This window comes from Micrasema longulum, unplaced genomic scaffold (genome assembly GCF_059751315.1).
Source record: "Micrasema longulum isolate JH-2025_06_02 unplaced genomic scaffold, ASM5975131v1 h1tg000340l, whole genome shotgun sequence".
Classification (NCBI taxonomy): domain Eukaryota; kingdom Metazoa; phylum Arthropoda; class Insecta; order Trichoptera; family Brachycentridae; genus Micrasema; species Micrasema longulum.
This window is the reverse complement of record NW_028277543.1, coordinates 108824-133623: the sequence shown is the minus strand read 5'-3', so window position 1 is coordinate 133623 and position 24800 is coordinate 108824. Positions and strand designations below refer to the sequence as shown.

Here is a 24800-nt window from a genome sequence, read left to right as displayed (position 1 = left end):
GGCCCTTTTAAATCAAAGGCGCAGAATAAATTAATAAAGCCAAATATACAAAATTCAAAATAATGGAATTTTGGCTTGCATAAATACATTTATTTTTAATATTTAAAAAAAATTCATTGATTTAATTATAATAACGTCGATGTCATTGCAAACATAAAAAAATAAATAGAATACAGACATTTTATTTTAAAGATTCGTTAAAATCTTTTTAATCAATAATCATCAAGGTGTCAATATTTTAATTACATGGGAATGGTTTAAAATTTTTTTTTAACCTAAGTTTAATTGTCTAATACTGGCCAATGTATATCGTCATTGCGCCTTGGAAATCGTCTGTATTTCACAAAAATGTTTAGGAGAAACAAAAACATCGCAGATATTAGTACAAATGTCTGAAAATTTTTTTTAGTGAATACTTAATTGAACGTAGTTATGCAGAAAGCAGCCAGCCATAGAAAAGTGAAACTGAGATAATAGCGCTTTTGTGGAAAGACTGAATAATCAAATCTACACAACCGTTGGAATGTTTTTGACTTTAAGAAATGATAAACAATGAAAACATTAGTTTTTTATATAACAAACAAGAATCAAATTATGTATTTGACCAGTTTCAATGATTTTCAAAGAACCATAAGATTTTTCTAATGCTATGCGTGTTTTTAGCAAATTGAAAAATGTCGTTTTTGCAATCGACACCATTTTCAGAAGGTGATCAATACAGTTTTTTGTATGAAAGCGGTCTGGCTGTTTTTAGCAGAACATCGAATTGATAACATTAATATCTCATTTTTTCAAAATTGTAAACTGGCTGCTTTCTGCATAACTACGTTCAACTGTAGTACGTTTATGAAAATTTGTACATTATCATTTTATGTGTAAAACGTATTTAGTACAATGAATGCCCATACCTGGCTTTCAAGGCGTAACAACGATATGTAATTAACATATTGCTATGGCCAAAGACACTCAGCTCCTCATATAAGAGTTGCGGGGTCGATTCCGGGTGAGATCATAATATTATTCAGTGCTATTTCTTTCTAAGCCTGACCAACAAAACAAGCAACAACTCTGAATTTTCAGCAATTTGGCGAAAGATAAATAATATAAAATCACAAAGTGTTTTAAATAATTATCATTCTTATCTCCACACGATGGTGCATAGGGCACTGCATTTATACTCCAATCGCAGCTTATCAACGATAATTAGTTATATAAATTAAGATAAAGTAGTAAACAAGCCCAATATGGCATTAAAATACTACCTATGTTCAAGGCGATGAAAGCCATCAGAGCTTAAATGACATTTTGTTTTTTTTTCTTTGTGTTTGATGGCAATTTAATTTGAGTGCAGTTAGAAGAAAAAATAAGTAAGAAATGGATACATATTTTTGTTCTGATTTCACTTTTTACATGTAATATTACTTTTGAGATAAGGTTTGAACATATTTTTTGCAGTTAAAATTTCATTTTCTAATCTTTGCTTTTCCCATTTTTTGCATTAAATGTATAAAAAATGAGAGAATACAATAAAGAAATCTGATTTTGTAAAATACAAGCAATTAACTTTAAAAAAATATTTTGTCACAAAATGAATTTTACCTGGCACATGTTTGTTAGTAAAATGAATGGTGGGTTGCTTGGAGATTATAATAATAATTTGAAGTCATTATTACTAAATATTCTTCAAAAACAAAAATTGCAGGATTATTTTATTTTGATTTAAAGGTTCTTTTCAATTGTGTATCATAATTATGACAAAACAAACAATCACGCTGTTTCGCTGTAGGTGTAGTCAGAGAGGATAGAAGCCATTTAACTTTTAACATTATCAAAGAATGTGGATTGTGGTCGCACTGCTATGCAGATGATACGCAGATTTATTTTTATTGCAAACCAGGCGAGAGAAGTGTGCTTGTCAATTTAATTGATGGATGCATCAAGAAAATAGGAAACTGGATGGCTGAAAACAGACTAACATTAAACCCATCAAAAACTGAACAACTGTGGGTGGCTTCAGCCAGACGACAGAATTTGATCCAGGATACGGCTCTACCCAATGTAGGGAGTGCCGTTCTACCCACCGTTAAACTACTGGGAGTTTTACTCAATTCTGACCTATCTCTTGACGCTCAAATTAGTAGAACGATAAGTTCATGCTTCTACTAGCTGAGACAAATTAAATGCATACGCAAAAATTTGCCGGTTGATGCCGCCCGTCAATTAATAAATGCGTTTGTAGTGTCTAGAGTCGATTATTGTAATGGTATCTATGCAGGTCTACCAATGAACAAAATGACTCGCCTACAATCTGTATTGAATGCCGCAGCGAGACTTATTTTCGGAATCTCTAAGTTCAGTCATATCACTCCACTACTTCGGGAACTACACTGGCTACGTTTTCCACAGAGGGTCGAATACAAACTCTGTTAGCTTATGTATAAGTCACTGCACAACTCGGCTCCGGAATATCTAAGGGAACTATGCATTCCAGATGAACTAGCTGACAGGCGTCTCACGCTTAGATCAGCTACGTCTACGGCGAGAGGAAAAGTTATTATACCTCTACGCAAACAGCGCACTAAATTTGGTGAGCGCGCATTTGCGGTCGCAGGCCCTATGGCATGGAATGCTCTCCCAGCAGAGGTGCGAGGCTGTGAAAGTGAAGTGATGTTTCGGAAAAAACTTAAAACCCACTTGTTCTCTAAATCATTTGAATAAATCCGTAGCACGTGACAACAAAATAAATTATTTTAATCAAATTACAAATTTAAAGCTTCAATTAAATTAACTTAACAGTAGAATCACCATGTAAAGCGCCCTTGAGGTATTTTATTACGAAAATGGCGCTATATAAGTTATCCACAATAAATAAATAAATAAAAACTGCCTTTGCTCTACAGACCTCAGTTCCCCTACATTCGTACATCTTCTCGTGCACGCGCACCAATTATTCTGACCTTTGACACGTCCATCTTTAAGTATTTATTGGATTTGGTCTTGCAATGTCTTTCTTAGTTTTCCTCGTTTTCTGCAGCCATAAAATTCGCATCACATTTTTTTTAGCCCTTCTTTCTTTGTCTTTTCGCTCTACATGTCCAAACCAATGCAGAACTCCTTTTTTTATTTTGTCAATAATGCTTATCGAAGTTTTGAAATAATATTAATTTGATACATACATACTTAAATTTGTGTGTGCGTGTGTAAATGCACGCTGACGTTTCACAAGCCCATCATCGGAATTGATCGACGAAAATTTTTCGAATGCCAGTTTCAAGAGTTCTTCTGGCTCTCAGCACCTACGTAATTTCACTCACTTATTCATGCTTATTAATTATTAGATTATTTCTCCACTAAATATTCATTCTGCAATTAATTTAAACAAGCAATCGTGTAAATTCAATAATTAATAAATATATAATATACTAAATAACACAGTTATTTTTTTGGAAAATTTAAATATTAAGTTCATTTTGATACATTCTAAATTTTTAAAATAAATAGTTTCCTAAAATTTGGTCATAAATCACATTTTATATCGAGGGCTTAGAACTAGAATGACCTGAGAAAATTATTATATATATATATAAGCCCTGTATACACTTCCATATCCCCTTCTCTAATATGTTCTACATTTTATGTTGATTACTTTTATTTCATTCATTACATATTAATGTTAAACTTAATAACTCCCTAGAAAGTTTAATCCAGTCCTTTTCTGCAAACATTTGGACAAACTCAAAATATTGCTGACTGAACTGAAGCCAACTGGTCCAAATAGTTTATACTATGTGAAATAATCCGAAAAGATGAATCTCGCCCACACCAGATTCAATCTAAATCCACGGAAGCATTTCCTAAGCAATAGGGTTGTTGATGATTTGAATAAGCTGCCACAAGCGCTGATCTCAATGTACAGTCTCAATAAGTTCAAAAATGGACTACATTTGTTTTGGAAAAGTTGAAGTGCGCCAACAACTAACTTTCATTAAAATAGATTTAAGCATTTCAGCTTTATGCTGCTCGCTTCAAATTAAAATAATAATATAATACTTTAACACCAATGCAGATATGTCGTTTTAGCTCCGAAAATAAAGGTGAAAGGAAATTGTATTTTGGTAATCAAATGTCAGTTTTACCTAATTTTATGATATGTCATTCTAATTTTAAATCCTCGATATGTAATAAGTTAAAACATATTTTTATATTCTAACAAGTGAGTATTAATTTGTTAAGAATATAATAATAAAATTTGTTACAATTTAAGATACAAATTATAAGAACACAAATATTTATTTTAACTTAAATATATTCTCATATTTTTAAGCTAATTTATAAAATTAGAATAACTAATAAAGCGCCATTTTAGTCTAAAAGGGCTATAAAACATTAAATATTTTGTTAAAGGAAAAAACCACCGTACAAAAAATAATTGACGAGATAAAATAAAAAACACTCTAATCCACAAATTTCAATTAACCATTGATCGGGTTTCATCGCTTTTGTGACATCTTAGTAATTTTTTGCCATTTGAAAAAATAACTCTCAAGTTTAGTTAAAACAATTATAAAATCCTCAACCCGTGGGCCCGATTTCAATTTCAGGTTCAGTGATATATTTTGAAACATGCTAAATCTCATTTAATTCATTAATAGATGAAAACTCAATAGTTAACCGAGATACAAAAAATATTTTTTGCACATTCTATGCAAAGTAGGCTGGAATTAAAATGGTTTGATTCATTTTTTTTAATAAAAAAAAAAAACATCAACAACATTGATCATTTTACTATCTCTTAATTTACTTATATTATATTAATTAATTTTTTCAAAATTCATTATATTTCTGTTCATACTTTCAATGTTTTTGAGTTCAGCTCTTTCACATTTTTACTATATGTCACTCAAACATCTTATAAATAAACCTATTTCTTAGGTTCAACAATTATTTAACAACAAATACATCATTATAATTTCAAGATATTTGGTTTTCATATTGTTTAACTACCTTCTATTCAGATATTGAACATTGTTTTAATTAGATGCATCAAAATATATTACAACCAATTTATCTTTAAATAAACTCAAAATCAACAAAAAGAAAGCCTAGCGCTAAAAACTCTTTCTAAATCACTCGGTTATCATTTTTTGACCTCAACCCTTAGTATTTTTTTCGGATAAAATATCATTCTTTAACCTTCTAAAAACAAAAGTTGACATCTGCACGAAAGTCGCAACTTAGTAACTAATAATGCCTTTCTGTATAATAATTATTCAAATAACATTATATCTCTGCAGTTTTCAATCTACAACATTCAATGTAGTTATCTTTATGTAACTAGGCCGAAGGCGGTGGTGTGACCATGTAACTGGGTTGCAGGCAAGCCTTTAGAAAGTGCAGCATGGTCACATCCAGCAGGTTAAAAACAATGTCCCTGTTGATGAGTGGGTTCTCTATAGAAGATATCAACAGTTGGATTGCGGCCGATGTCTCTTCCTTGCCAAAGAGTTTGAAAATAACATCTGGAAGAAAAATTTTATATTAAAGTTTAAAATATAATTATAAAAATATTTGGTATAAAAACAAGGCATATAATATGATTCCGCAGTTAACATTTACACAGTAAAAAATAGAGAGTAATAAAGTGTAGGTACCTATATAAATGAGGTATGAGTTTGTCTATGGTGAATGTGTACACCTATAGAAGTTTGCACAAAAGAATGGTACGTGTTAGTGTAAAATCATGATGTGAAATGAAATGAAATGTGGAGATTTGACCATTCATTGATTTGACCATCATTCATAAACTTAAAACATCGAACATGTGAACTGTTTTTTTTTTTCATAATACCTAAACTAGGAAAAATTCACCCATGCCTGACCTAGAAAAATAATACTATCAGCGAGCTTGAGGTGAATTTTAACAAAAACTATTCTTCATAAATTATCTTTAAAAGATACACAGCTTTTAACTAAAGATTTTTATATGGGCAAACACACAAGATAAACAAGTATTTAGTCAAATGTTTGACCACAAAGTTAATGCTTTAAATATTAATAGTATTTACTATATTAACAGAGATAAAGGTTATTAGATGCAATGTGTACTGGCTACACATCACCGAGAAGTGAGAGTCAATGGAGGTTTTCAGTATAATTGGAATCATCTTACCCGGTAATTTCTGCAGCACCAGGTCACCAAGTTGCTGAACAGAAATATGGTCTTGCTGCGCTTCTGCCGAGTCCACCTTGGCAGGGACCTTATCGGAATTCTTGGAAAGCTCCCGGAAATTATTAATAATTAAGTCTCTCAACCAGGAATTGAATATATTCAGTTTGTCTCGTAAAATTTCTTCCACCATGTCTGAAAGAAACCAAGTTATACTTTTTATCTTATGTTTAACCCCTGAAACCTGAGTTGAATCTAGCAACTGTAAAAAAGTTTTGACATAAGAGAATTATTTGTTTTTTATTTTTTTATTGACATTGTTAACATACTAATCAATACAAATATGCCTAATCTTCCATGTTTCATTATTATTATTATGATTATAGTTGAATAATTTATACAGTGCCAATTTTGTGAAAATCACTTCAAGGTCGCTGTACAATAAATAAAGATCCCAGAACGTCTTGCAGAGTGCATGGACGATTAGGATTCTAGTTCCTCATTTCCAATTATGATCTACAGTAAAACCTCATTTTTACATTCCTAGATTTTGCGTTTTCCCGCTTTTTACACCGAAATATTTAGGTCCCATTTTTTTCCATACATTCTCATTCAAATATTCCCCCCAATTAACGTTTTTCATAACCCGTCATTTTTCGTCAATTTTTTTTCATAACTCATTCAATCTGTCAAAAGACGAGCCGCGTGCCGCTGCGTGAATGGAGAATAAAATCGAGGTAAATAAAAAAATGTGTAAATTATTGTCTCAAACTAAATTCAAAGTAGGTGCAGTGTAATTGACCATTTTGTTTAAGTATCTAATTTTGTCATTTTACTATTTAGTTACTATTAGTCAACTAAATAGTGACATGCCATTGCGCATGTTTATGAAGAATAATGTCTTTACATCAATAAATTACGATGCAGAAAGTAAAAAAATTGGCAAGAGGAATATTATTTGACGTTATAAACATCATGTGAAAAGGAGATAGTTTAAACAGTTACCATAAAAGTCTGCAACAATTTTGCTGCGATGTAAATGACAGTTGAAATTTGTGGTGCCATATTAAAAAAAGTGATACCATATAAATAAATCTTCCCAATATTTAGGAAAAAAATCAGTAATCGTATGTATTTTGTGCAAATTCAATTATTTTTTTCGGGTTAAGTACCTAGATAAAATTATAAAAACATGTATTTTTTTTAATTCAATAAAAATTACACATTGCTTGAAAAAATACAAAATATTTTTAATTGAATAATCGATAAATATGAAAAATCCCCAATTATGACAGTTCTTATAATTTTTCTGCAGTATATTTATTATATTTAAATAAACATTGAGCAGCGAAGATAATACTAAAATGTAAACGATAAAAAACTAAATAAATAAAGCACTTTTAAATAAATAAATAAAATAAATAAGGAAAAATATCCGAAGGATAGATTTTGTAAATTGTAGCTAGTTATTGCTGGGCATGTGGCTAACAGGCTGCTTACTGATTCCTGGAAGATGGTGGATGCACATATGTGCAGTTACCGAGAGATGGTGCGTACTGTTCTAATGACTTGGAATTCCTTCTTAATTATAAATTATACCTTATAATTCTGCACCTAATGGTGCATTACTTCAGTTAACCGATAGTTAAATGTAAAATATGAATTAATATTTACCAGCCAGTGCGACACTTGTACATTTGATAACAGCATCCTTCTGTAGGGATCCTCCCAAGATAACAGAAACCAGCTCCATACAAATGTAATACAGTGGACACTCACTAATTATTTCAGACTCATCTAGAAAAAAAAATAACCTTGTAAATGGTTTATCCTGAAAATGCCTACATTAGGCGAAAGCGGTTTCTGGGCAAATATAAACAGGTTTTTCAACTATGCATTTTTTAATATATTTTTTTAAATATATTTATTTTTTCACTAAAACAGGTTCTGGTTCTATTTCACACTCAGAACTGTATTCTTCATCTTCCCGGATATGGAGAGTCCTAATTTTCATTTCAATGAGGAAGTTCAGTGCTACGGGAAATTAGATTTTAAAAATCTTATGCGTGGTAAAAATTAGAGGATGTGTAAAGTTTCTTGAAAATGTATGAAAAAAATTATAAAAACAAACTACTTTGAACGATGTCGCTGATGTGTTGTGATAGATTTCCGGTTTACGGGAAGCCAATTCACCAATCAGCAGAACTAACCGAAGAGAACTTATGACATCACATGCGGAGTAATTTCAAAATTGCACAACTTTAATAAATTATAGTGCTGATGCATAATTTTTTTTTTAAATTTGTCTTAGTTTGATAGTCTATTAACAAAGTGAAAATATAAAAAAAGCCACTGAAATTCCTAATTAGGGCATATTAATATATGTATTAACATATGAATAAAATTCCTAATTAATCCTAATTAACTATTTTTAAGTAATTTATGCAATAGCTATTACCCAAGTCATCGGGAACTGTGGAGCCAGTGACATCGGGCTGATTACCGGCCTGGGAAGAATTGGTAGCCACCAGCACTTCCAGAGAGTCTTGAGCGGCTTCTACCTCGACAACGCAGAATCCGCGCCGCTCCACGAGCAACTTGCTGACAAGAATGCTAACCTGAAAATGTACAAATAAATCAACTCCTAAGAGTTCTAAAACAGTCAACATAAATCACCTGTGAACAAGGTTTTTTATTTTAAAAAGTATATCGATTATAATAATATAAATACTGTAGTTTTTATTTTTTTCACCACAACAGGCCAGGGCCACGATTACAATAAGAAGTTAAAATTTATCTTCAATTTTATCTAAAAAATAAAATTAAGTTTTCTATATAAAAAATAATACATCTAAGTCTTAATGGTCTTAAAATTAATACATCTAAGACTAAATATATGTTCGCAAGAAAGTCACAAATAAACTATGTACAACAGGCAATTGACGTTGGGTCACACCACATAGACAATGTCAATTCCTTTAAATATTTAGGTACTGTAATGACTAATGATAACAATTATAGTACCGAGATTAGAGCACGGCTATCAGCAGCAAACAGATGTTATTATGGCTTGTTTATAACAGATGAGAAAAACTGAGGTTATTATTTACAAAACTCTCCTCAGACCGGTCATTACATATGGTACCGAATGCTGGGTTATGACTAAAAGAGATAAAAATATGGTATTAGTATTCGAAAGAAAAGTACTTAGGAAGATATTTGGTGCTGTCAACCAAAACGGAGTGTGGAGGAGACGGATTGGAGGCACTGTATGGCGAACCCAACATTGCACAATTCATCAAAATAAGAAGATTACAATGGTTGGGCCACGTGCACAGAATGAATGATAACCGCACCCCAAAAAAGATTATTTATACCACTCCGGAAGGCAGACGAAGCAGAGGCAGACCAAAATTAAGATGGCTGGATAATGTGGAAAGTGACACAAGAGCGATTGGCCTAACGAACTGGAGAAGAGCCGCGGGGTGCAGGGACGAATGGAGACAAATTCTGGAGGAGGCCAGGGCCCACAACGGGCTGTAGCGCCACTGATGATGATATAAAAAATAGAATATGTTTACAATTTTTTTTTCTAAACATGTTGTACTTTAAATGTTCATGCAAATATACTCATTTTCGTACACAAATATCGGTTTTTCTAACTCTGTTAACTTCCCATTGTAATAGGGGCCCAGAAGGCCCAATTACAGTGGTGAATTACACCACAGGACACCCAGGCTTGAGAAAAATCACATTTAATTTTTGTGTTCTCACTGGGAATCGAACCCGGAACCTTCCGTGTGTGGGTCAAGCGTCTTGACCACTACATCACGGAGGCCGCCAATTCAGTTTATTCCACTTTTATTCATAATTTTCGCCAGCGACCAGGTTTTGTCGTGACCTAAACAAATTCTTATGTTATTTACTAGTAAAGGAAGGGGTTGTCGAACACTATTACGCATGACAAACATGTTTCTGACTAATTGTGTGGCTAATTTGTGCAATAAAAGAATGGTTATTTTGGAGTACTTTCTTATACCTAACTCATTTTATTTAGCAAGCATTAACAAAGACGCCTGGCATTAACACCCAGGTTTTTAATAGCCTAAATAACTTACATCGACATCACCTTCTACGAAAATCCAATCATCTTTATGCTGGTGAGCTCTGACGACATTTTGTTTGTCCATGTTAGAAGCAGACACTTCTGCATGACCCGAGACAGCATCGGCAAGAGAATCCCCACCGACGGCAGTTTTAATCGTGTTAAAAACTCCGGTAACAGTTCTTGTAAACAGTTTATCCAATCTTTGCATGTTATTTCCATTTCCATGGGTATTATTATTGATTACAGCAGACCCCACTTTGTGATTTAGCGCTTCCTCCGCTTCGAAGAGTTCTCCAGATAGAATTGTGAAGCCGTTTTCTGATTCGAAGCTCGGTATGGAAGCTATCTCGTCTGGCTTTTGCGTACGCTCGGGGATTTTTTGATTCGTTGTTGGTTTGTGGACCGGGGAGTTATTGGGTTGGGTCGCCGACGTCGGTTTGGGAAGGGTGGATTTGTCATTTTGGGAAAGAATCAGTGCACCGTCATCTTGAGAACTAAAACAAAAAAAAAAGAAATAATAAGAAAATTGTCATTTTCTACTCGACAGTAAAATTGAGTTGAGTCTTCCGTTGGGGTAATTTTTCTATGCACGTCGATTTGGAATGTTCCAGATTTTGCCGATTTGGCCCAGTGTGTTTTTAATTAAGGATCGTTTTTTTTCAAAACACGACCTTCGCTTGAAATGTAATTTTTCACGAGAGGGTTTTTTGTGGTCTGCATCAAATCGCTTTAACAATCTTTGTTAAAAAAATTACACCTTATTTATTTAATATAGGCCAAGAGGGCTCTTACAATATACAGTGAAAAGTACATAAAGCATTATAAAAAATAACTACAAAATAATTACACTAAACGTGTAATAGATTCTAAAAAACAAGAAAGAAGAAACAAAAAGGAAGTAAAGTGAAGATGAGTAGAGAAACATATTAAAAAGAGGAGAATTGAGAGGATGGGCATTCGATGGATAGGATAGCTGATTTGATTGCAGCATTGTCCTGTAACAAAATATTGTTTTTTCAAAACACGATATGGTATCATGTAAGACATTGTTTTTTTTTATTTTTTAAGACGGTTTTTAACATGTTTTGGTGCGTTTTTTTCCAGGTAAATGATGCATCTCAATACTGACTTTATTTTTTTTTTTTAAATACAAAAACGCCATGTAGGGCGAATATCACGTTTTCAAAAAATGATCCTCAATTACTAATTACAGAATGTGTAATGCATGTCACAGTTTAACGAAATAAGACGTACTGCATATCTAAGGTCACCGGAAGACTCTTATCAATTTTACTCTACACGATTGAAAAGCATCACTTTCGTAAAAAATCCGTGTTTTGAATTCGACAACTAATCTCAGGAAAAAAATCCTTAGAAAGGAAATTGGGTATGGATCAGTCCGCCTTAAGTTGTACTGGTTAAAAATAGTAATAGTAAAAAATATTATGGGAGCTTACTTGGGAGTAATATCTCCGGTCTTCTGCTGAAGCAGACTTCTCAATTTAGCTATGGTGGAAGCGAAATCTGCTGGTTCTTCATACTCGTAGTCAGGAGACTCGGTTCCTTGGACGAGTGCCTCGAGAGCAATAGAGACGGGTCGTTCCTTCTGCAACAATCAATAAACAAACATGACTATGCATATTGAAAATTTTTTTAATTCAGTGTAAAACCACTTTGTAAAGGGGAATCGTACCAAAGAGCATAACCCGTGAGGCAAAACATTTGGGAATATTTTTAATTCTGTGGTGCCCTGCCGGCAAAACAGCTTTTTTTTTTAAAAAAAATAAATATTTGCGTTCTTATGATTTACCCAAATATTTCATTTTGAGGGCCATTTTCAACGAGTTGTAAATAACTCACTATTAGAAAATGGGAATTGAGTTGGGGTAGAGTGGGATTCAAACCACAGACCTTTGGTCCGTGAGTCCCAGACACTAGCCACAGGACCACACCCGATCTTTGAGACTTTAAATTGATTATAGATCACTTTGTTGATCTGGAATATAAAAAGAGTTTACCACACTCATAACACACAATAAAAAAACAGGTTCCCCGGTCTTACAAATTACTTTAGAGAACAAACATTAAATTTCATTAAAATTGGGTTGGCGTTCAATGCGTATGTATTTATTCAATAGTGAATAAAATGCAACACTTGGTTATGGAGCGCGGAGTAACTGCGATAACGACCGACTTGGAACTGACTGACTGATGTTACTATGCCCTGCGGTCCTCTTATAGGCCGTGTTCCTTTGGGCTTCATGTCTCCATAGCGGGAATGAAGTTAATGTACTCCAAGATGTAGCACTGGATATGTCATCCGATTTCGTTATTGAGCTAACGTCCTGCGTGCAATACTGTTGGTCTTGCACAATATAATGTATTGTATTCAATAGGAAATGCTGAGTTGCTTCTTGGGTCGTTTGCTCTACATTTCAGGTAAATTCATTTGGCGAGTGTGTGCGTCATCGATCAATGGACTTTGATCTTGACCCCCAATAATTATTGACTGTATTATTATATATGTATGTGTGTAAAACAACTTCTAAAAAAAAAATAGTATCCCACCGAAAACTCTCTATAATTAGGGGTAACTAAAATTATAACATGGTTTAAATATAACGAATAAACGCCATAGTTAAAAGATGACTATAACCTACGTGAAACAGAAGTAATTACTATGGTAGGAGATATTGAGTCTCTATAAAAAAAAAAACAGCCAGCAATAAGTGTCTCAGTATGTTAGTCAATAAGATTTACTTCAAATCATCAACTACGGTCTAATCGAACGTGAAATATGTATTACAAAAAATAAGAAAGTAATGATGTGTCGCCAAAAGAGTGGATCCTATGAGAAAGAAAATATCCACGAACACGTTAAAAAAAACAAAAAAAAACTGCGTAGCGCAGAGATGTCGAAAAACATTATCACGGCCGTTCAGATGCACCGAAATGTCAGCAAAGAGTGTGAATGACACAGCAGGTTGACCTAGAAAAACTAAATGTGTGGTTAAGATATTTCTCTGGTTTGTGAAATAATTAGATAAGTACCTGCTCCCTATCTTGTGTGTTGCTGGTGAGGATAGTACTGTCCTGACTAGTAACATGATGCTGTTTCACCAGCGGAGTTGCTTGTTGGATTCCATGGTGATTCTTCCCGGGCTCAGTTGTTTCATTATCTGAAAAAGAAAACGCTCCTCTGTTATTGGTGGCGTCCGTCTACTCCCAACTGAAGGAATGTCTCAATCGGATATAAAAATAGTCTTTAAATACTATTCTTGATGCTTGGCAATCGGGATGGGAATCCTCGCGTTCAGGGAGCTTTACCTTTCTAATTTTTCATTCAATCTGTCAGCGCTGAAAATTTTCTCGGGTTATCCCATGAGCATGTCCTAAATGCTCTAGCAAGAGCCAAGAGAGGTTCCCTGTCCATAAACACAAAAAAAAAATATATTTATATATCGCAGGGCAATTACTAAAGCTAACTTCAAAATCAGCATTTGTGAGTTACCCACTAAAAACATATTTTTTCATCCTCCTCTAAACGATACAAATAGACAAATCATGCATTCAAATCATCATAATATGATTTTGATGAATCACGACTTGCCTATTTGTAGCATTCATTTATTTATTGTATTAATTTTTATTTAAGAAGGTAAACATGAACAGAAAAATATAAAAGGAAAAATAATGAAACCCACTAAACCGGAAAAATACATTAAATACATTGAGGAAAATACAAATGTGTTTTAGTGGCCTAGAAGTTACCTAGCTGTAGAAATTACTTCACGATAGGTTCTTCTACTTGCTGAAGACATTCATTGTTTATATTTTATTGCATTTGACTTGTTTTCATTCAGAGACTATTTGTATATTCTACCTAAGCCATTCAAGATTTTTTTTTGTTTTTGGGATCAACAAAGTATTTTTGTACCTTGTGCTACTTTGGCCGCGTCACTCTTCGCTGAGCTCTCGTCTGATTGGCTATTCTTCCTGCTAGAAATAACTTGTCCAATGGATGAAACCAAACTAGCAGAGACATTCTCAGCTGCCGACTTGGAACTCTGCACCGCAGTCCCCTTTTCCTGCAAAAACACGCAAATGAGTAATTTAATACACAACATATTTTAGAAACATTATGAATATCTCCCTGAGCAAGAAGAAGTAATATCAATATGCAGTAGCCGGCATTAAATAAAGTACATTGGGCTTAAGAAAGAGACTGCCGGCGTAATCGGCAAACTGTGGCTTTGTAGAGCGTCGTCTTTGTCATACATACATACATACATACAGATACCGAACTCCTGGGACAGAGATGACGCTCTACAAAGTTGGCAGTCTCATTCTTAAGCCCGATATATTTTAATTACTGCCGGGTACTGTACATATATCTTTACATCATGTTTACTTTTAAGCAATTTGTATATTCAATTAAAAACCCAATGGATGTTACTGGCAAAGTATGAAATGTGCTCAATTATTTAATACTGAAGTATTTGGATACCTGTAATGATTCCTGAAGTCCTGTCAGCCTTAAGCCTTTTCTTAGCCCCGCCATCCCAAAGTCCAAAATTCCCTCCATCATACCAGCCGCTTCGTCCTTGAAAACAAACCAAATAAATGAGTTCAAAAATAAAACAATAGCGATGAGACCACACCGTGCGTAGCACACAATTGTAGAACTACAGTGCGTTTAAGTGAGCGTTTTATTGAGTTATCGGCCACACCCACACGATTATAGCCTTCACGCAGTGTGGCATATGATGATCGCCCCAAGGTGTAAATTCGCAGTATCAACCTAATCATTATGTTTTGTGCCATAATAAATAATATGATGAAATACTGGAGAAGAGGATTCGGCGACAAATTTTGCAATTACATTGTAAATAAGGGCGTGTGTGCACTGAAATGTCAAAAAATCATTTTGATTAAAATACATTGAAAATTATCAGTACTGAAGTAATAAACTCAAAATATTGTAACAAACATAAGGTTTGAATGTAAAATTCCAATTTATTGTCAAACGGTACCTAGATGTTCTATTCTATTCTTATGTTAAGGTGGTATCACTGATTACCATGATTAACACCTCGCAATAACTTCATACAGTACATTTGCTAACTACACCCTGAGGCTAACTTCACTCAATACAATTTTAGTTATAACCATGATAAGTACAAATTTGCTCCCGCACACTGAATCTAAACACAGTACATTGTTAGTAAAACACCCGCTAGGTAGCGCTGAACATTACACATTTGCAGCGCTCAATTGTGCACTACAAATTAGTGTGTGGGGTGATGTGTGTGTAATTAATTGTATGATTTTCCATCGCCATCAAACAATATTTAAATATTCTAAAGCAATACTTGACACCAAATAAAAGTACTTAATTAACTCACTAGTATTTGACTGTTTTGTAATGCACTTAACAACTTACCTTGTATCACATTGTTTATAATTTGCAAAAAAAAAAAGTAGGAAGAAAGGAAAATGGAAGGAAGATAAAGCAGCAGGATCAGCTCACTTAAATACAACAATCATCAAAGTTCATCTTCTATCTTGTTCTTTTAACACGTGCTAAAGAATTGGGAGAAGAACAGAACTAATATTTTTCAACTGTGCAATTTAAACGTGACAAAACAGTGAAATCGAAAAATGAAAAGTACATATAAAGCACATTTTCTGAAGCAAGATGGAGAGATGGCAATTAAAGAAGATTAAAAGAAACAACGTTTCATTTTTCAATGTCAAGTTGTAACAATTTTTTATGAAAATAGAGTGTGAAAAAGATAAAACATTTAAGGGTGTCATCAATTAAATTTGTTGTGTGATGTGAGTGTAATATTGTGGGGTAATAATTGCTACAACTAGGTAACATCGAAATCAGAATTTTTGAGTTAACCACTTAAAACACATCTTTGTATCTTCCTCCACGGATGCTACTTTAGTGGTTTGAAAGTCACTTATTGAAAACACACAGTGAAATTGCGTAGGTATAATAATTTATTATCAAATAGAGGACCGTGAAATGCGCGACAATAGGGACACAGAGAGATAAGGCAAAGTAATGATTTGTTACTGACTGAGCTTTTTTAGTAAGGGCTTCACGGCTTTTATAGTAGCCTTTACTATCGTTCCCTCTTCTTCCGAGTGGGGGTAGTCTGCGTCTAGAGAAGAGTGTAGCTAGAAATTGAAGTCACCTTTTATTTGCCTTTTCGTCAGCAATTTGGCATACGTACCAGGTAAGCAGTATTTTGGATTTCTTTTTCTATTGTTGTCTACATATGGAAATGCACAATTGACCTTCAGCGCTGTCCTCCGGCTGATCGTAGTTCAGACAACAGCGAGCATTGTTTTACAAGGTAAACTTAAAGTCCTATACTACATATTGACACCTCCTATGTATAATATTGTAACCCACAAAATGCGATTTTTCAGGAGAAGGATTTAAAGATATTTTTGTCCAGTATAAATCTAAGTATTGACTGATTTTGGAAAAATTGGTATACATATTTTTATTTCTTTTTTCATATAAACTTACAAAAAACATAAAATACACATACAATATTATTATAAACATTTAAGTTTGTTAGTGAAAATTCTTGATGGAAGTTCATTGTAATTTATTGTAGAAATATCCGGTTTTGTATTTTTTTTTTTATCTTATAATTGCGATGTCATATACTTATTTTTTGCATTTTTCTAAATATTATTTGAAAACATAAATTACATGTATTTTTTTTTCGCTTCTTATATTTCAGTTAGTAATAATTATTATTATACAACTATGTAGTGTTATCATGTTTTCATGCAAAGGATCTTTACCGACAAGCCATATTAGTCAAAGAAAAAAAAAATGTTTTAAAAAATAATAAAAATGTAATATTGTATGTAAATAATAAATAAATCAAATAAATGACCTTTTACTTATCTACTCTGTTGTGTCAATCAATATTTCCGCATGCACAGTAAAATTTTAGAGAAATTAAAAACAAAAAAAAAAGACAAGTGATACTTTAATCCACAAATTTGGAATATCCACCAATGCTAATAATTTTACTATGTAATTACTTTTTACCCTTTGCTTTTCAGAAATCATAATTGACAGAAATCAAACTCACGAAGAATGGGACTTAAAAATAAAATATATACAATACTTAAACTCATTAGAAATATCATTAGTTAACCTGAAACACTTTGTTAATGATCCTTAAGACAAAAATAATTTAATTTAATTTTGAATTTTCTATCCTTACCTCTGTTTTGTATAAATACATTGAATTCCTTAATAAAGATACCAGTCTCGAAGATGTCGCGAAAGCGTTGAAACTGGTCACTGGATATTCCAAATTTGTGGATTAAAGTATCACTCGTCTTTTATTTCTATAATAAATTACAATATTATACTTCAGAAAAGACATAAAGTCAAATATTGTATGATTGACATATTATACTTTGTAAAAGACAAAGTAAAATATAGTATGAATGACATACAACATTTTACATTGGGGTTAATATGAGAAAAACATTGTTTGTGTAACATACGATAATTATTTGATACTCACAAACAGTGTAGATAATCATTAGAAGCACGAACGATAACATACATTGTTATTCTGTATATTATAACAAATATGATAGATTATTACTAAAATCAAACAAATCAAATTTAAAAAAAAAAGTATTTTGCTGTTTTTCACGCAAATATAGGTTTTGGTTATTATACGATGAATCTGTTGTTGGAGTTTCTATTGTGGAATGAATATTTAGTTTCTAAGGCTACATCACATGTTTGTGCTCTAATTGGCTTAATTATTTTATTTTGGAAAAAGATATCAAAACTGCTGTTTTAAAATAAAAAAAACAGCGCACGCGGTGGACATCCTCCAGTCCGAGGGACACAATCATAACTGATATTTACGCCACTTCCGGTCATCTCTTTCGCCCGTTGAAAATGATCGCGAGGGTTCATACAATAGTTTACTGTCTAAAAAATAAAAGATATGACAATATGCATACCAAAAAAAACGTAACTAATTGCAACAATATTTTGAGTTTGTCCAAATTTTTGTAGACAAGGACTGGATTCAACTCCCTGGGGAGTTGTTAATATTAACATATTACAAAAGAGATGAAGAAAGTTTTAGAGAAGGTAATATAGATCTACAGGGCTTATGACCTGCCATTGGTTAGTTTAAGTGGCCATTTTACACACTGTGTAACATTCACCATTCTGCCTATATGAACATCTATATTCCTTCAATTCTTTCATGTGTTGATGTTTGTAAAGTTAAAGAGCTGAAACCTTTATTTATGCGGGTGAGATTCATCTCATTGAATTATTTCACCTACATACTAGTAAAGATGTTCAAATGTGGGCAGAATGGTGAATGTAACAGTGTGTGTGGCCACCTAAACCAGCCAATGACAGGTCATAAGCCCTGTTGGCGCCTAGACTTCTATATTACCTTCTCTAAAATGTTCTTCATCTCTGTTGTAATATTTTAATAGTAACTAATTGCAAAATATTTATTTTTATTCGTTGGAACTAACGATATTATTTTTATCATTAATAATACACTAGCAGCTATTAAGCTGATGCGTGTATATCAAGTGTACATGGTTATTAAACATTATAAATTGCTGTGTGCATCTAGTTGACATTAACTGAACTAGCACCGATCACTTTCTCGGGAAGGCCATTCCATTTCTCCACAAACCGGTTTGTTAGGAAGTTCTTCCCGGGGTTGGATGAGAAGGAGGCAGTGTTTAGTTTCAATGAATGACCTCTGAGATGGCGGTTTTCATTCATAGTGAACATTGATTTCAACTTGGGTACATCATATAGCTCAGTTAAGACACCATGCTGCCTCCGCTCTTTCAGTGAACTTAACCCATATATTAACGAAATACATTAAAAACTCAAAGTCGACCAATTGTGGGTTAATTAATTATTTGTAGCATTCACGAAGAAGGATATAAATATGTGTTTCAAGTGATTAACTCAAAAATAAAGATTTTGAAGTTATCTAGTTGTAGTTGCAGTGATATGCGAGTGTCGCTTGTACGTATAATAATATTTTCAGTACGATGGCAAAAAATGAACAGCGAAAAGAGTTGTATTGAGTGAGCTTCTCAAATTATATGTATATTTTTGTAAGCAGTACTAAAATAAAAGTGACGGCTGCTTTTTCCATTGACATTAACATTATTTTTACAAATTTTCCATTATGTGTGCTCATGCAATAAGTTTGCAGCCATTTTGGTTTTATTTGATACAATTCCTCCCTCATGCTTGATACGCGGCTGCAATACACCAAAGGAGATAGAGTTAGAAGAGAGGAAATACACTAACAAACATTCACATTTCTAATTTGCACATTCAACAGATACGCGAATGCTAATTGACAAACCTGCAGGTCCCCTATCTTATGCTTTGCCTGATTGACCGTGTTTATGGATATATTTTGCAGTTCCTTCATGTTGTGAATGCTGAGAGGTTTTGTTATGTTAAAGTTAGAAATGGAATGTGAAGTGTTTGTTTGTACCATGTTTTTAGGGGGACTTTCTTCTGTCAATTCCATATCCAATGTGTCTTCTTCGCCTGCGGACAAAAAGATAATTCTACATGAAAGACAACACATTATGCGTCAAATTGCCATCGACCAATACGACATAGACGCACCCTACAGAGTTAAATGTTTTTGTTTAAAGTAGTGACATGAAAATATATCCATAGTTATTGAGTTTGTTAATTTTTATACCAGGATCCATATTCTAATGGAAAATTAATATTTATCATAAATTTTATCTACAAAGTAATAAAATAAAGTTTTCTGTATGAAAAATGGAATATGTTAATAATTTTTTTTTCTAAAAATGTTCAATTACAGGTTACCCACGAAGACAGTTTGAATTTTCACACAAATATCCACATTTTTGTACATATATATCGATGTTACTTTATACCGTCTCAATATCTACCGATGAAGATAGCGTTTATAATTGCGGCCCAGGGCTACATTCAAGAAGCATGCATAGATTACCAAATATTGGAGTTTGTATTTCAATGTTTACAACAAATTTTTATAAGCTTTTATGACACAAACAGGCATTTTGGTCTCGATGATTCTAAACGTCACGCCTGGCTGGCGGTCGAAGAACGACTAACTACGCGTTGGGCACCACTGGGGGTTTGGGCATTAGTTAAGTGCCAACATTTTTGAGGGCTCAGGGCACATTTATGCCAGAGATAATGTAGAACTATAACAAGTTGTGATGTGCCTCTTAGAACGACGGTACCGAAATAAAGTTTTGACATTTAGGTATATAATAATATATACCTAAATGTTGCATTTCGAAAATACTGTGATATAAATTTTCGGTAATTGATTATCAACACATGAAATATAATAAAATAATGTTAGTTGAATATTTTTTCTAAATAATTCAGAGAATACACCACGTTTAACATGGACCTTCTTAAAATCAAATTAAAATGCCCTAACATTAATCATCAATGGCGGCGAGGCTTTTATTATATCCGAGACAAAATAAAAAAGACGCTCTTCAGGTGGGACACTCTTTTTTTTTAAATTTGAAAAAAAATCACTAACAAGTGAGCTGTCATGGCGTCTTAGTGTTGTTTGTACAAGCACAATACCAAATAATAGCATGTTTACGCAACAATAATTTATAAATCTATATTTCAAGTTAAAAACATGTTCAATTTGAAACAGACGCTTCAAAAGAATAAAAATATATTTTGGTTTTTAAAAAACGTAACAAATTCATTTTCAGCTACAAGTTCACACTTATAGACTTATTCTGTCAAATAACAAAGTCTTAGACATGGATACAAAAAACATGAAATATGAAAACACATAATGAGATTGTTAGATTTTTAAATGTTTCAATTGTAAAACTCTGAAATTAGGTAGTAACATGGCAAAACTGATGCAAATTGACGAAAAATTTACACAATTGTTTGGTCATTGTTCTAACAACAAAAAACAAAAAGATGCCATGACATTTCTAATCAAAAATTCTGGCGACAGCGGCGCCAAGTGAATTCAAAATGATTTTACGGCAGTTTACTCCCACTCCTCTCTGGGAGAGTATTGAGGGGCAGCATCGCCATACTACTTTATATTTCTGAGAATTTGTAGCCAGGACGACATTAAACACATGTTAACAGATATCTACTTCGCTTATTGAATTATACGAGTACAAATGAAAATTACCAAACCACAGGCCATACGGCGTTTTGGTTGAAGATCCAGTTGACGGAGGGTTCGGACTCCAGGCCTCACTGCTCTCTGCTCCATCCGCCTCCCACAGTCGTCCCAGCCGAGACTCGAACCCCACCTCCCCATCCAGCGAGGCCAGGAGGTCCCGCCCTAGACTGACACACTCCAAATCTACGTCGCTATTCCATGTCTTAACACTACCGTCGACAACTTTATCGTAGATTTTAACTTCGTTAGAATTCTTGCCCGTGACACCTGAGACAGCATCTCCGTTTAGACTGTGAGAAGGTGATGATTTGATGTCAATCGGCAGTGTTGGTTTCTTTACGATTGCAACGCCGCTGCTTTTAAGCAAATCCTGGTTATTAATTACTATATTTTGCAAGGAATGCTTCGACGGATTTCTTTCTAACTCGGCCCTTTGTAAAATAGAAGCTGTACTATTAGAAATCATGTTTGACAATGCTGATTCTATTGAAGTTTTTTTTACAGTCTCTTCGATGCTTTTATCTAACGCACTGTCATAAAAATCTTTTCTTACGGCGATCGGCGTATGCGAAGGAATGTGCTTTGGCGAGGCATCATTTGGTTTTAAAGGATCCTCGCAGATTTTAGGGGTTTCGACAACGTGAGGAACGGTTTTATCATTTTTCATCTCTAATAATTGAGACAGTTTGTGTTTCAGCCAGTTGGGATTCGAAAGATCAGTTGAAAGAAATATGTGTAGTCGTTTTGCTAGGATTGAAGCTAACAGCAAAGCATGGGGAGTACCCCACAGTTCCCAGGGAAGAAGTTCTTTCAAGAACGCTCTAGTTAGGTACAAACAGTGGCTCTGTGTTGACTTTGCTTTAGGGGATATTGTGAGGGAGTTTCTTTGAGCTGAAGTTGGATGAGAGTTTCGATAATACTCCTCAATTCTGCCTTTTCCTGTTCTTTCTAGTCTCTTGGATGCCCTTTTGTATTCCTTGCAATGGCGCAGAATTATTCTAAGTGAATCAGAGCAGAATCCTACAGTGTCGACGTTTGGCGAAACCTGAAATTAAATTGTATGATTGGAATGACAAAAAAATTATCTTATTATAGGCAACAGTAAAATTGACACATTTAGAATAATTCAATAATAATTGTCAGTCAATAAAGGTCAACTTTAAAAAAATTTGTTCCCAAAAACAATACTTTTCAAACATTAAAAGGGAAAAATAGGGCAAATTTATTAAACTGTTAATTCCTTTTGTAATATAATTTAATGATAATTAATTATAATTTAAATTATAATGGAATTTTATTTTAATAATTCATACAAACATATGTCAAATACTTACCAAATAACATCTATATTAAAATGATTTATGAAAATGTTAACTAAATGACAAATTAATATTGAATGAAAAATTGACAGATTTTCGGTTATTAGAAGTAATACATTCTTTATTTCAAAAAGTCGAGAAGAAAAAGAAAAACCAATCTTTAGTTATTTCAAATCCAGATATTGAAAATTCTTATTTTAAACTAACATATAAAAACACAAATTTACTTAGTTAGAAATTAAAAATACCAGTAAATAATGAACAAAACAATTCTGCGATGAGGAATATGATACAAAAAATGTTTTCTTGCGCGCGGTAAAAATTAGAGCATTTAATTGTACTATCCCATAATTTTCGAAATAATAAACTAAGTAATAAAATTCAAATGGAAGACTAACTTATTACCGATGCCACTGGGCGTTGGGATCGGTTTATATTTATGACACTATGTAAGTGTCCAAGTACCTAATTGGTGTTTTCGCCGACAGCATTGACAAAGTATCACACATATGGCTGAAATTGCGTGTAAAAAATCCAAGCTTTGTGAACTTAGTAAGCACAGGCTCGGCACCTCATTACAATTTACAACGTCTTTTGTAGTTTATGAATGACATCCTTGTTTCGGGGATTTTTACATTGTTTTTTTTTTAATATTCTATAATCAATGCATATGGAAAATTACAAGTGCATAATTTCAGATAAGTTAAAACCTAACCCTCGAATTGTAAACATGACTACTAACAAGCAGAAGTGTTTAAATTTGCGAAAAAGTGTCCATTATTTATAAAATAGAATGTGGCGCGAAACATATTGAAGTGTGTAAAAAGTTTTTTCTATCGTTATCACATTGTCAACATTGTGAAAAAATAATAGCTATTTATCTGAATTTGAAATTTAGAAACTGGAATGTTTGTAAGCATTTATTATAATTATCAATAGTGACAATATGTAATGGCAATTGGATTTAAAAACCTTTCTCTGGTATAACGAGTAATGCTTATAACGAGCAAATTCCCGTCTTCCTCATGATAACCAAGTTCGACTGTATTTAGAAAAGGACTCACCTGAAATATTTTATTAACCATTTGATCCAACAGCTCCTTGCAAGCGAATGGAAATGCAATTTCATTTGAGACATATTGAGAATACCATGCCCAAACGAATTTCCTCTCGATAACACTCGCAATTGTGCTAATATCAGCGCACGAAGAAATATTTATTGGTTTCTTTTTTGGTTCAACGTCTCTTTCCGTTTTCTTGAGATCGGGAGAAAAGGTTCTTTTCAAAAGTGGAATGAAAGAACTGATGAAATTAAATTTAGAATGCTCAGCAAGTCCCGGAGCGCCCTTCAGCGGAGTGTTGTGCTCCAAAAGAAACTGTATGTCGCGACATGTAGCCCATATGGAAAACACAATTAGCGAAACTGTATAAATAAAGATCCAAATGTTGTAAGACACGCTCTCAAAAAAAACGTTAAAAACCAGCAAGAACAAAATAACCCCCAGCGATATTAAGATTACTCTTTCGCACCAATTACTACGATTCCACATTTTAGAAATTTGCGTTCTCAATGCATTTTAAAACTGACAATTCGACCCACAATATAATTTTAAACACCGTGTCTCATACAAAACAAAGTTCATATTGATACCACTCAATGCACAAATATATTTTAATCGTTTTATGCGTTTCGGTCGATCGAATTACGCTTTATCAGTTACTTATCGGCAAAACAAGCGCAAATCTCAATGACAGTTGACGGATGAATCGACGATATTGCCATTAACTACACTCAAACTCAAAAAGTAAAATTTACGAAGAAGAAGTAAACAAATCTGAAATTATAAACGGGGCTTGTTTTCATTATTACTAATTAAATATATTAGTTACCATCATCATTATCATTATTCGCTTATCCACAACTAATGGTGCATAAGGCATTGCATTGTTACTCAAATCGCATT

The 24800-nt window shown here is 33.2% G+C and overlaps 1 protein-coding gene across 2 annotated transcripts; it reads right to left on the bottom strand.

Moving 5' to 3' along the window:
- Positions 1-5051: 5051 nt before the first annotated feature.
- Positions 5052-24614, bottom strand: LOC148282309 (uncharacterized). 2 transcript variants are annotated; one of them, XM_088225232.1, is made up of 12 exons: positions 23901-24614; positions 21524-22562; positions 19829-19884; positions 14782-14877; positions 14212-14362; positions 13326-13453; positions 11732-11880; positions 10285-10768; positions 8625-8784; positions 7841-7963; positions 6170-6361; positions 5052-5519 (listed from the first exon to the last, which is right to left on the bottom strand). In XM_088225232.1, exons 1-12 carry the CDS (start codon positions 24384-24386, stop codon positions 5335-5337), a joined length of 3249 nt encoding a protein of 1082 aa, XP_088081358.1. In that variant the 5' UTR covers positions 24387-24614; the 3' UTR covers positions 5052-5334. The 2 variants fall into 2 exon arrangements, with proteins under 2 accessions (XP_088081358.1, XP_088081357.1); XM_088225231.1 differs by having other exon boundaries at positions 19694-19884; positions 23901-24605.
- Between the last annotated feature and the right edge of the window lie 186 nt (positions 24615-24800).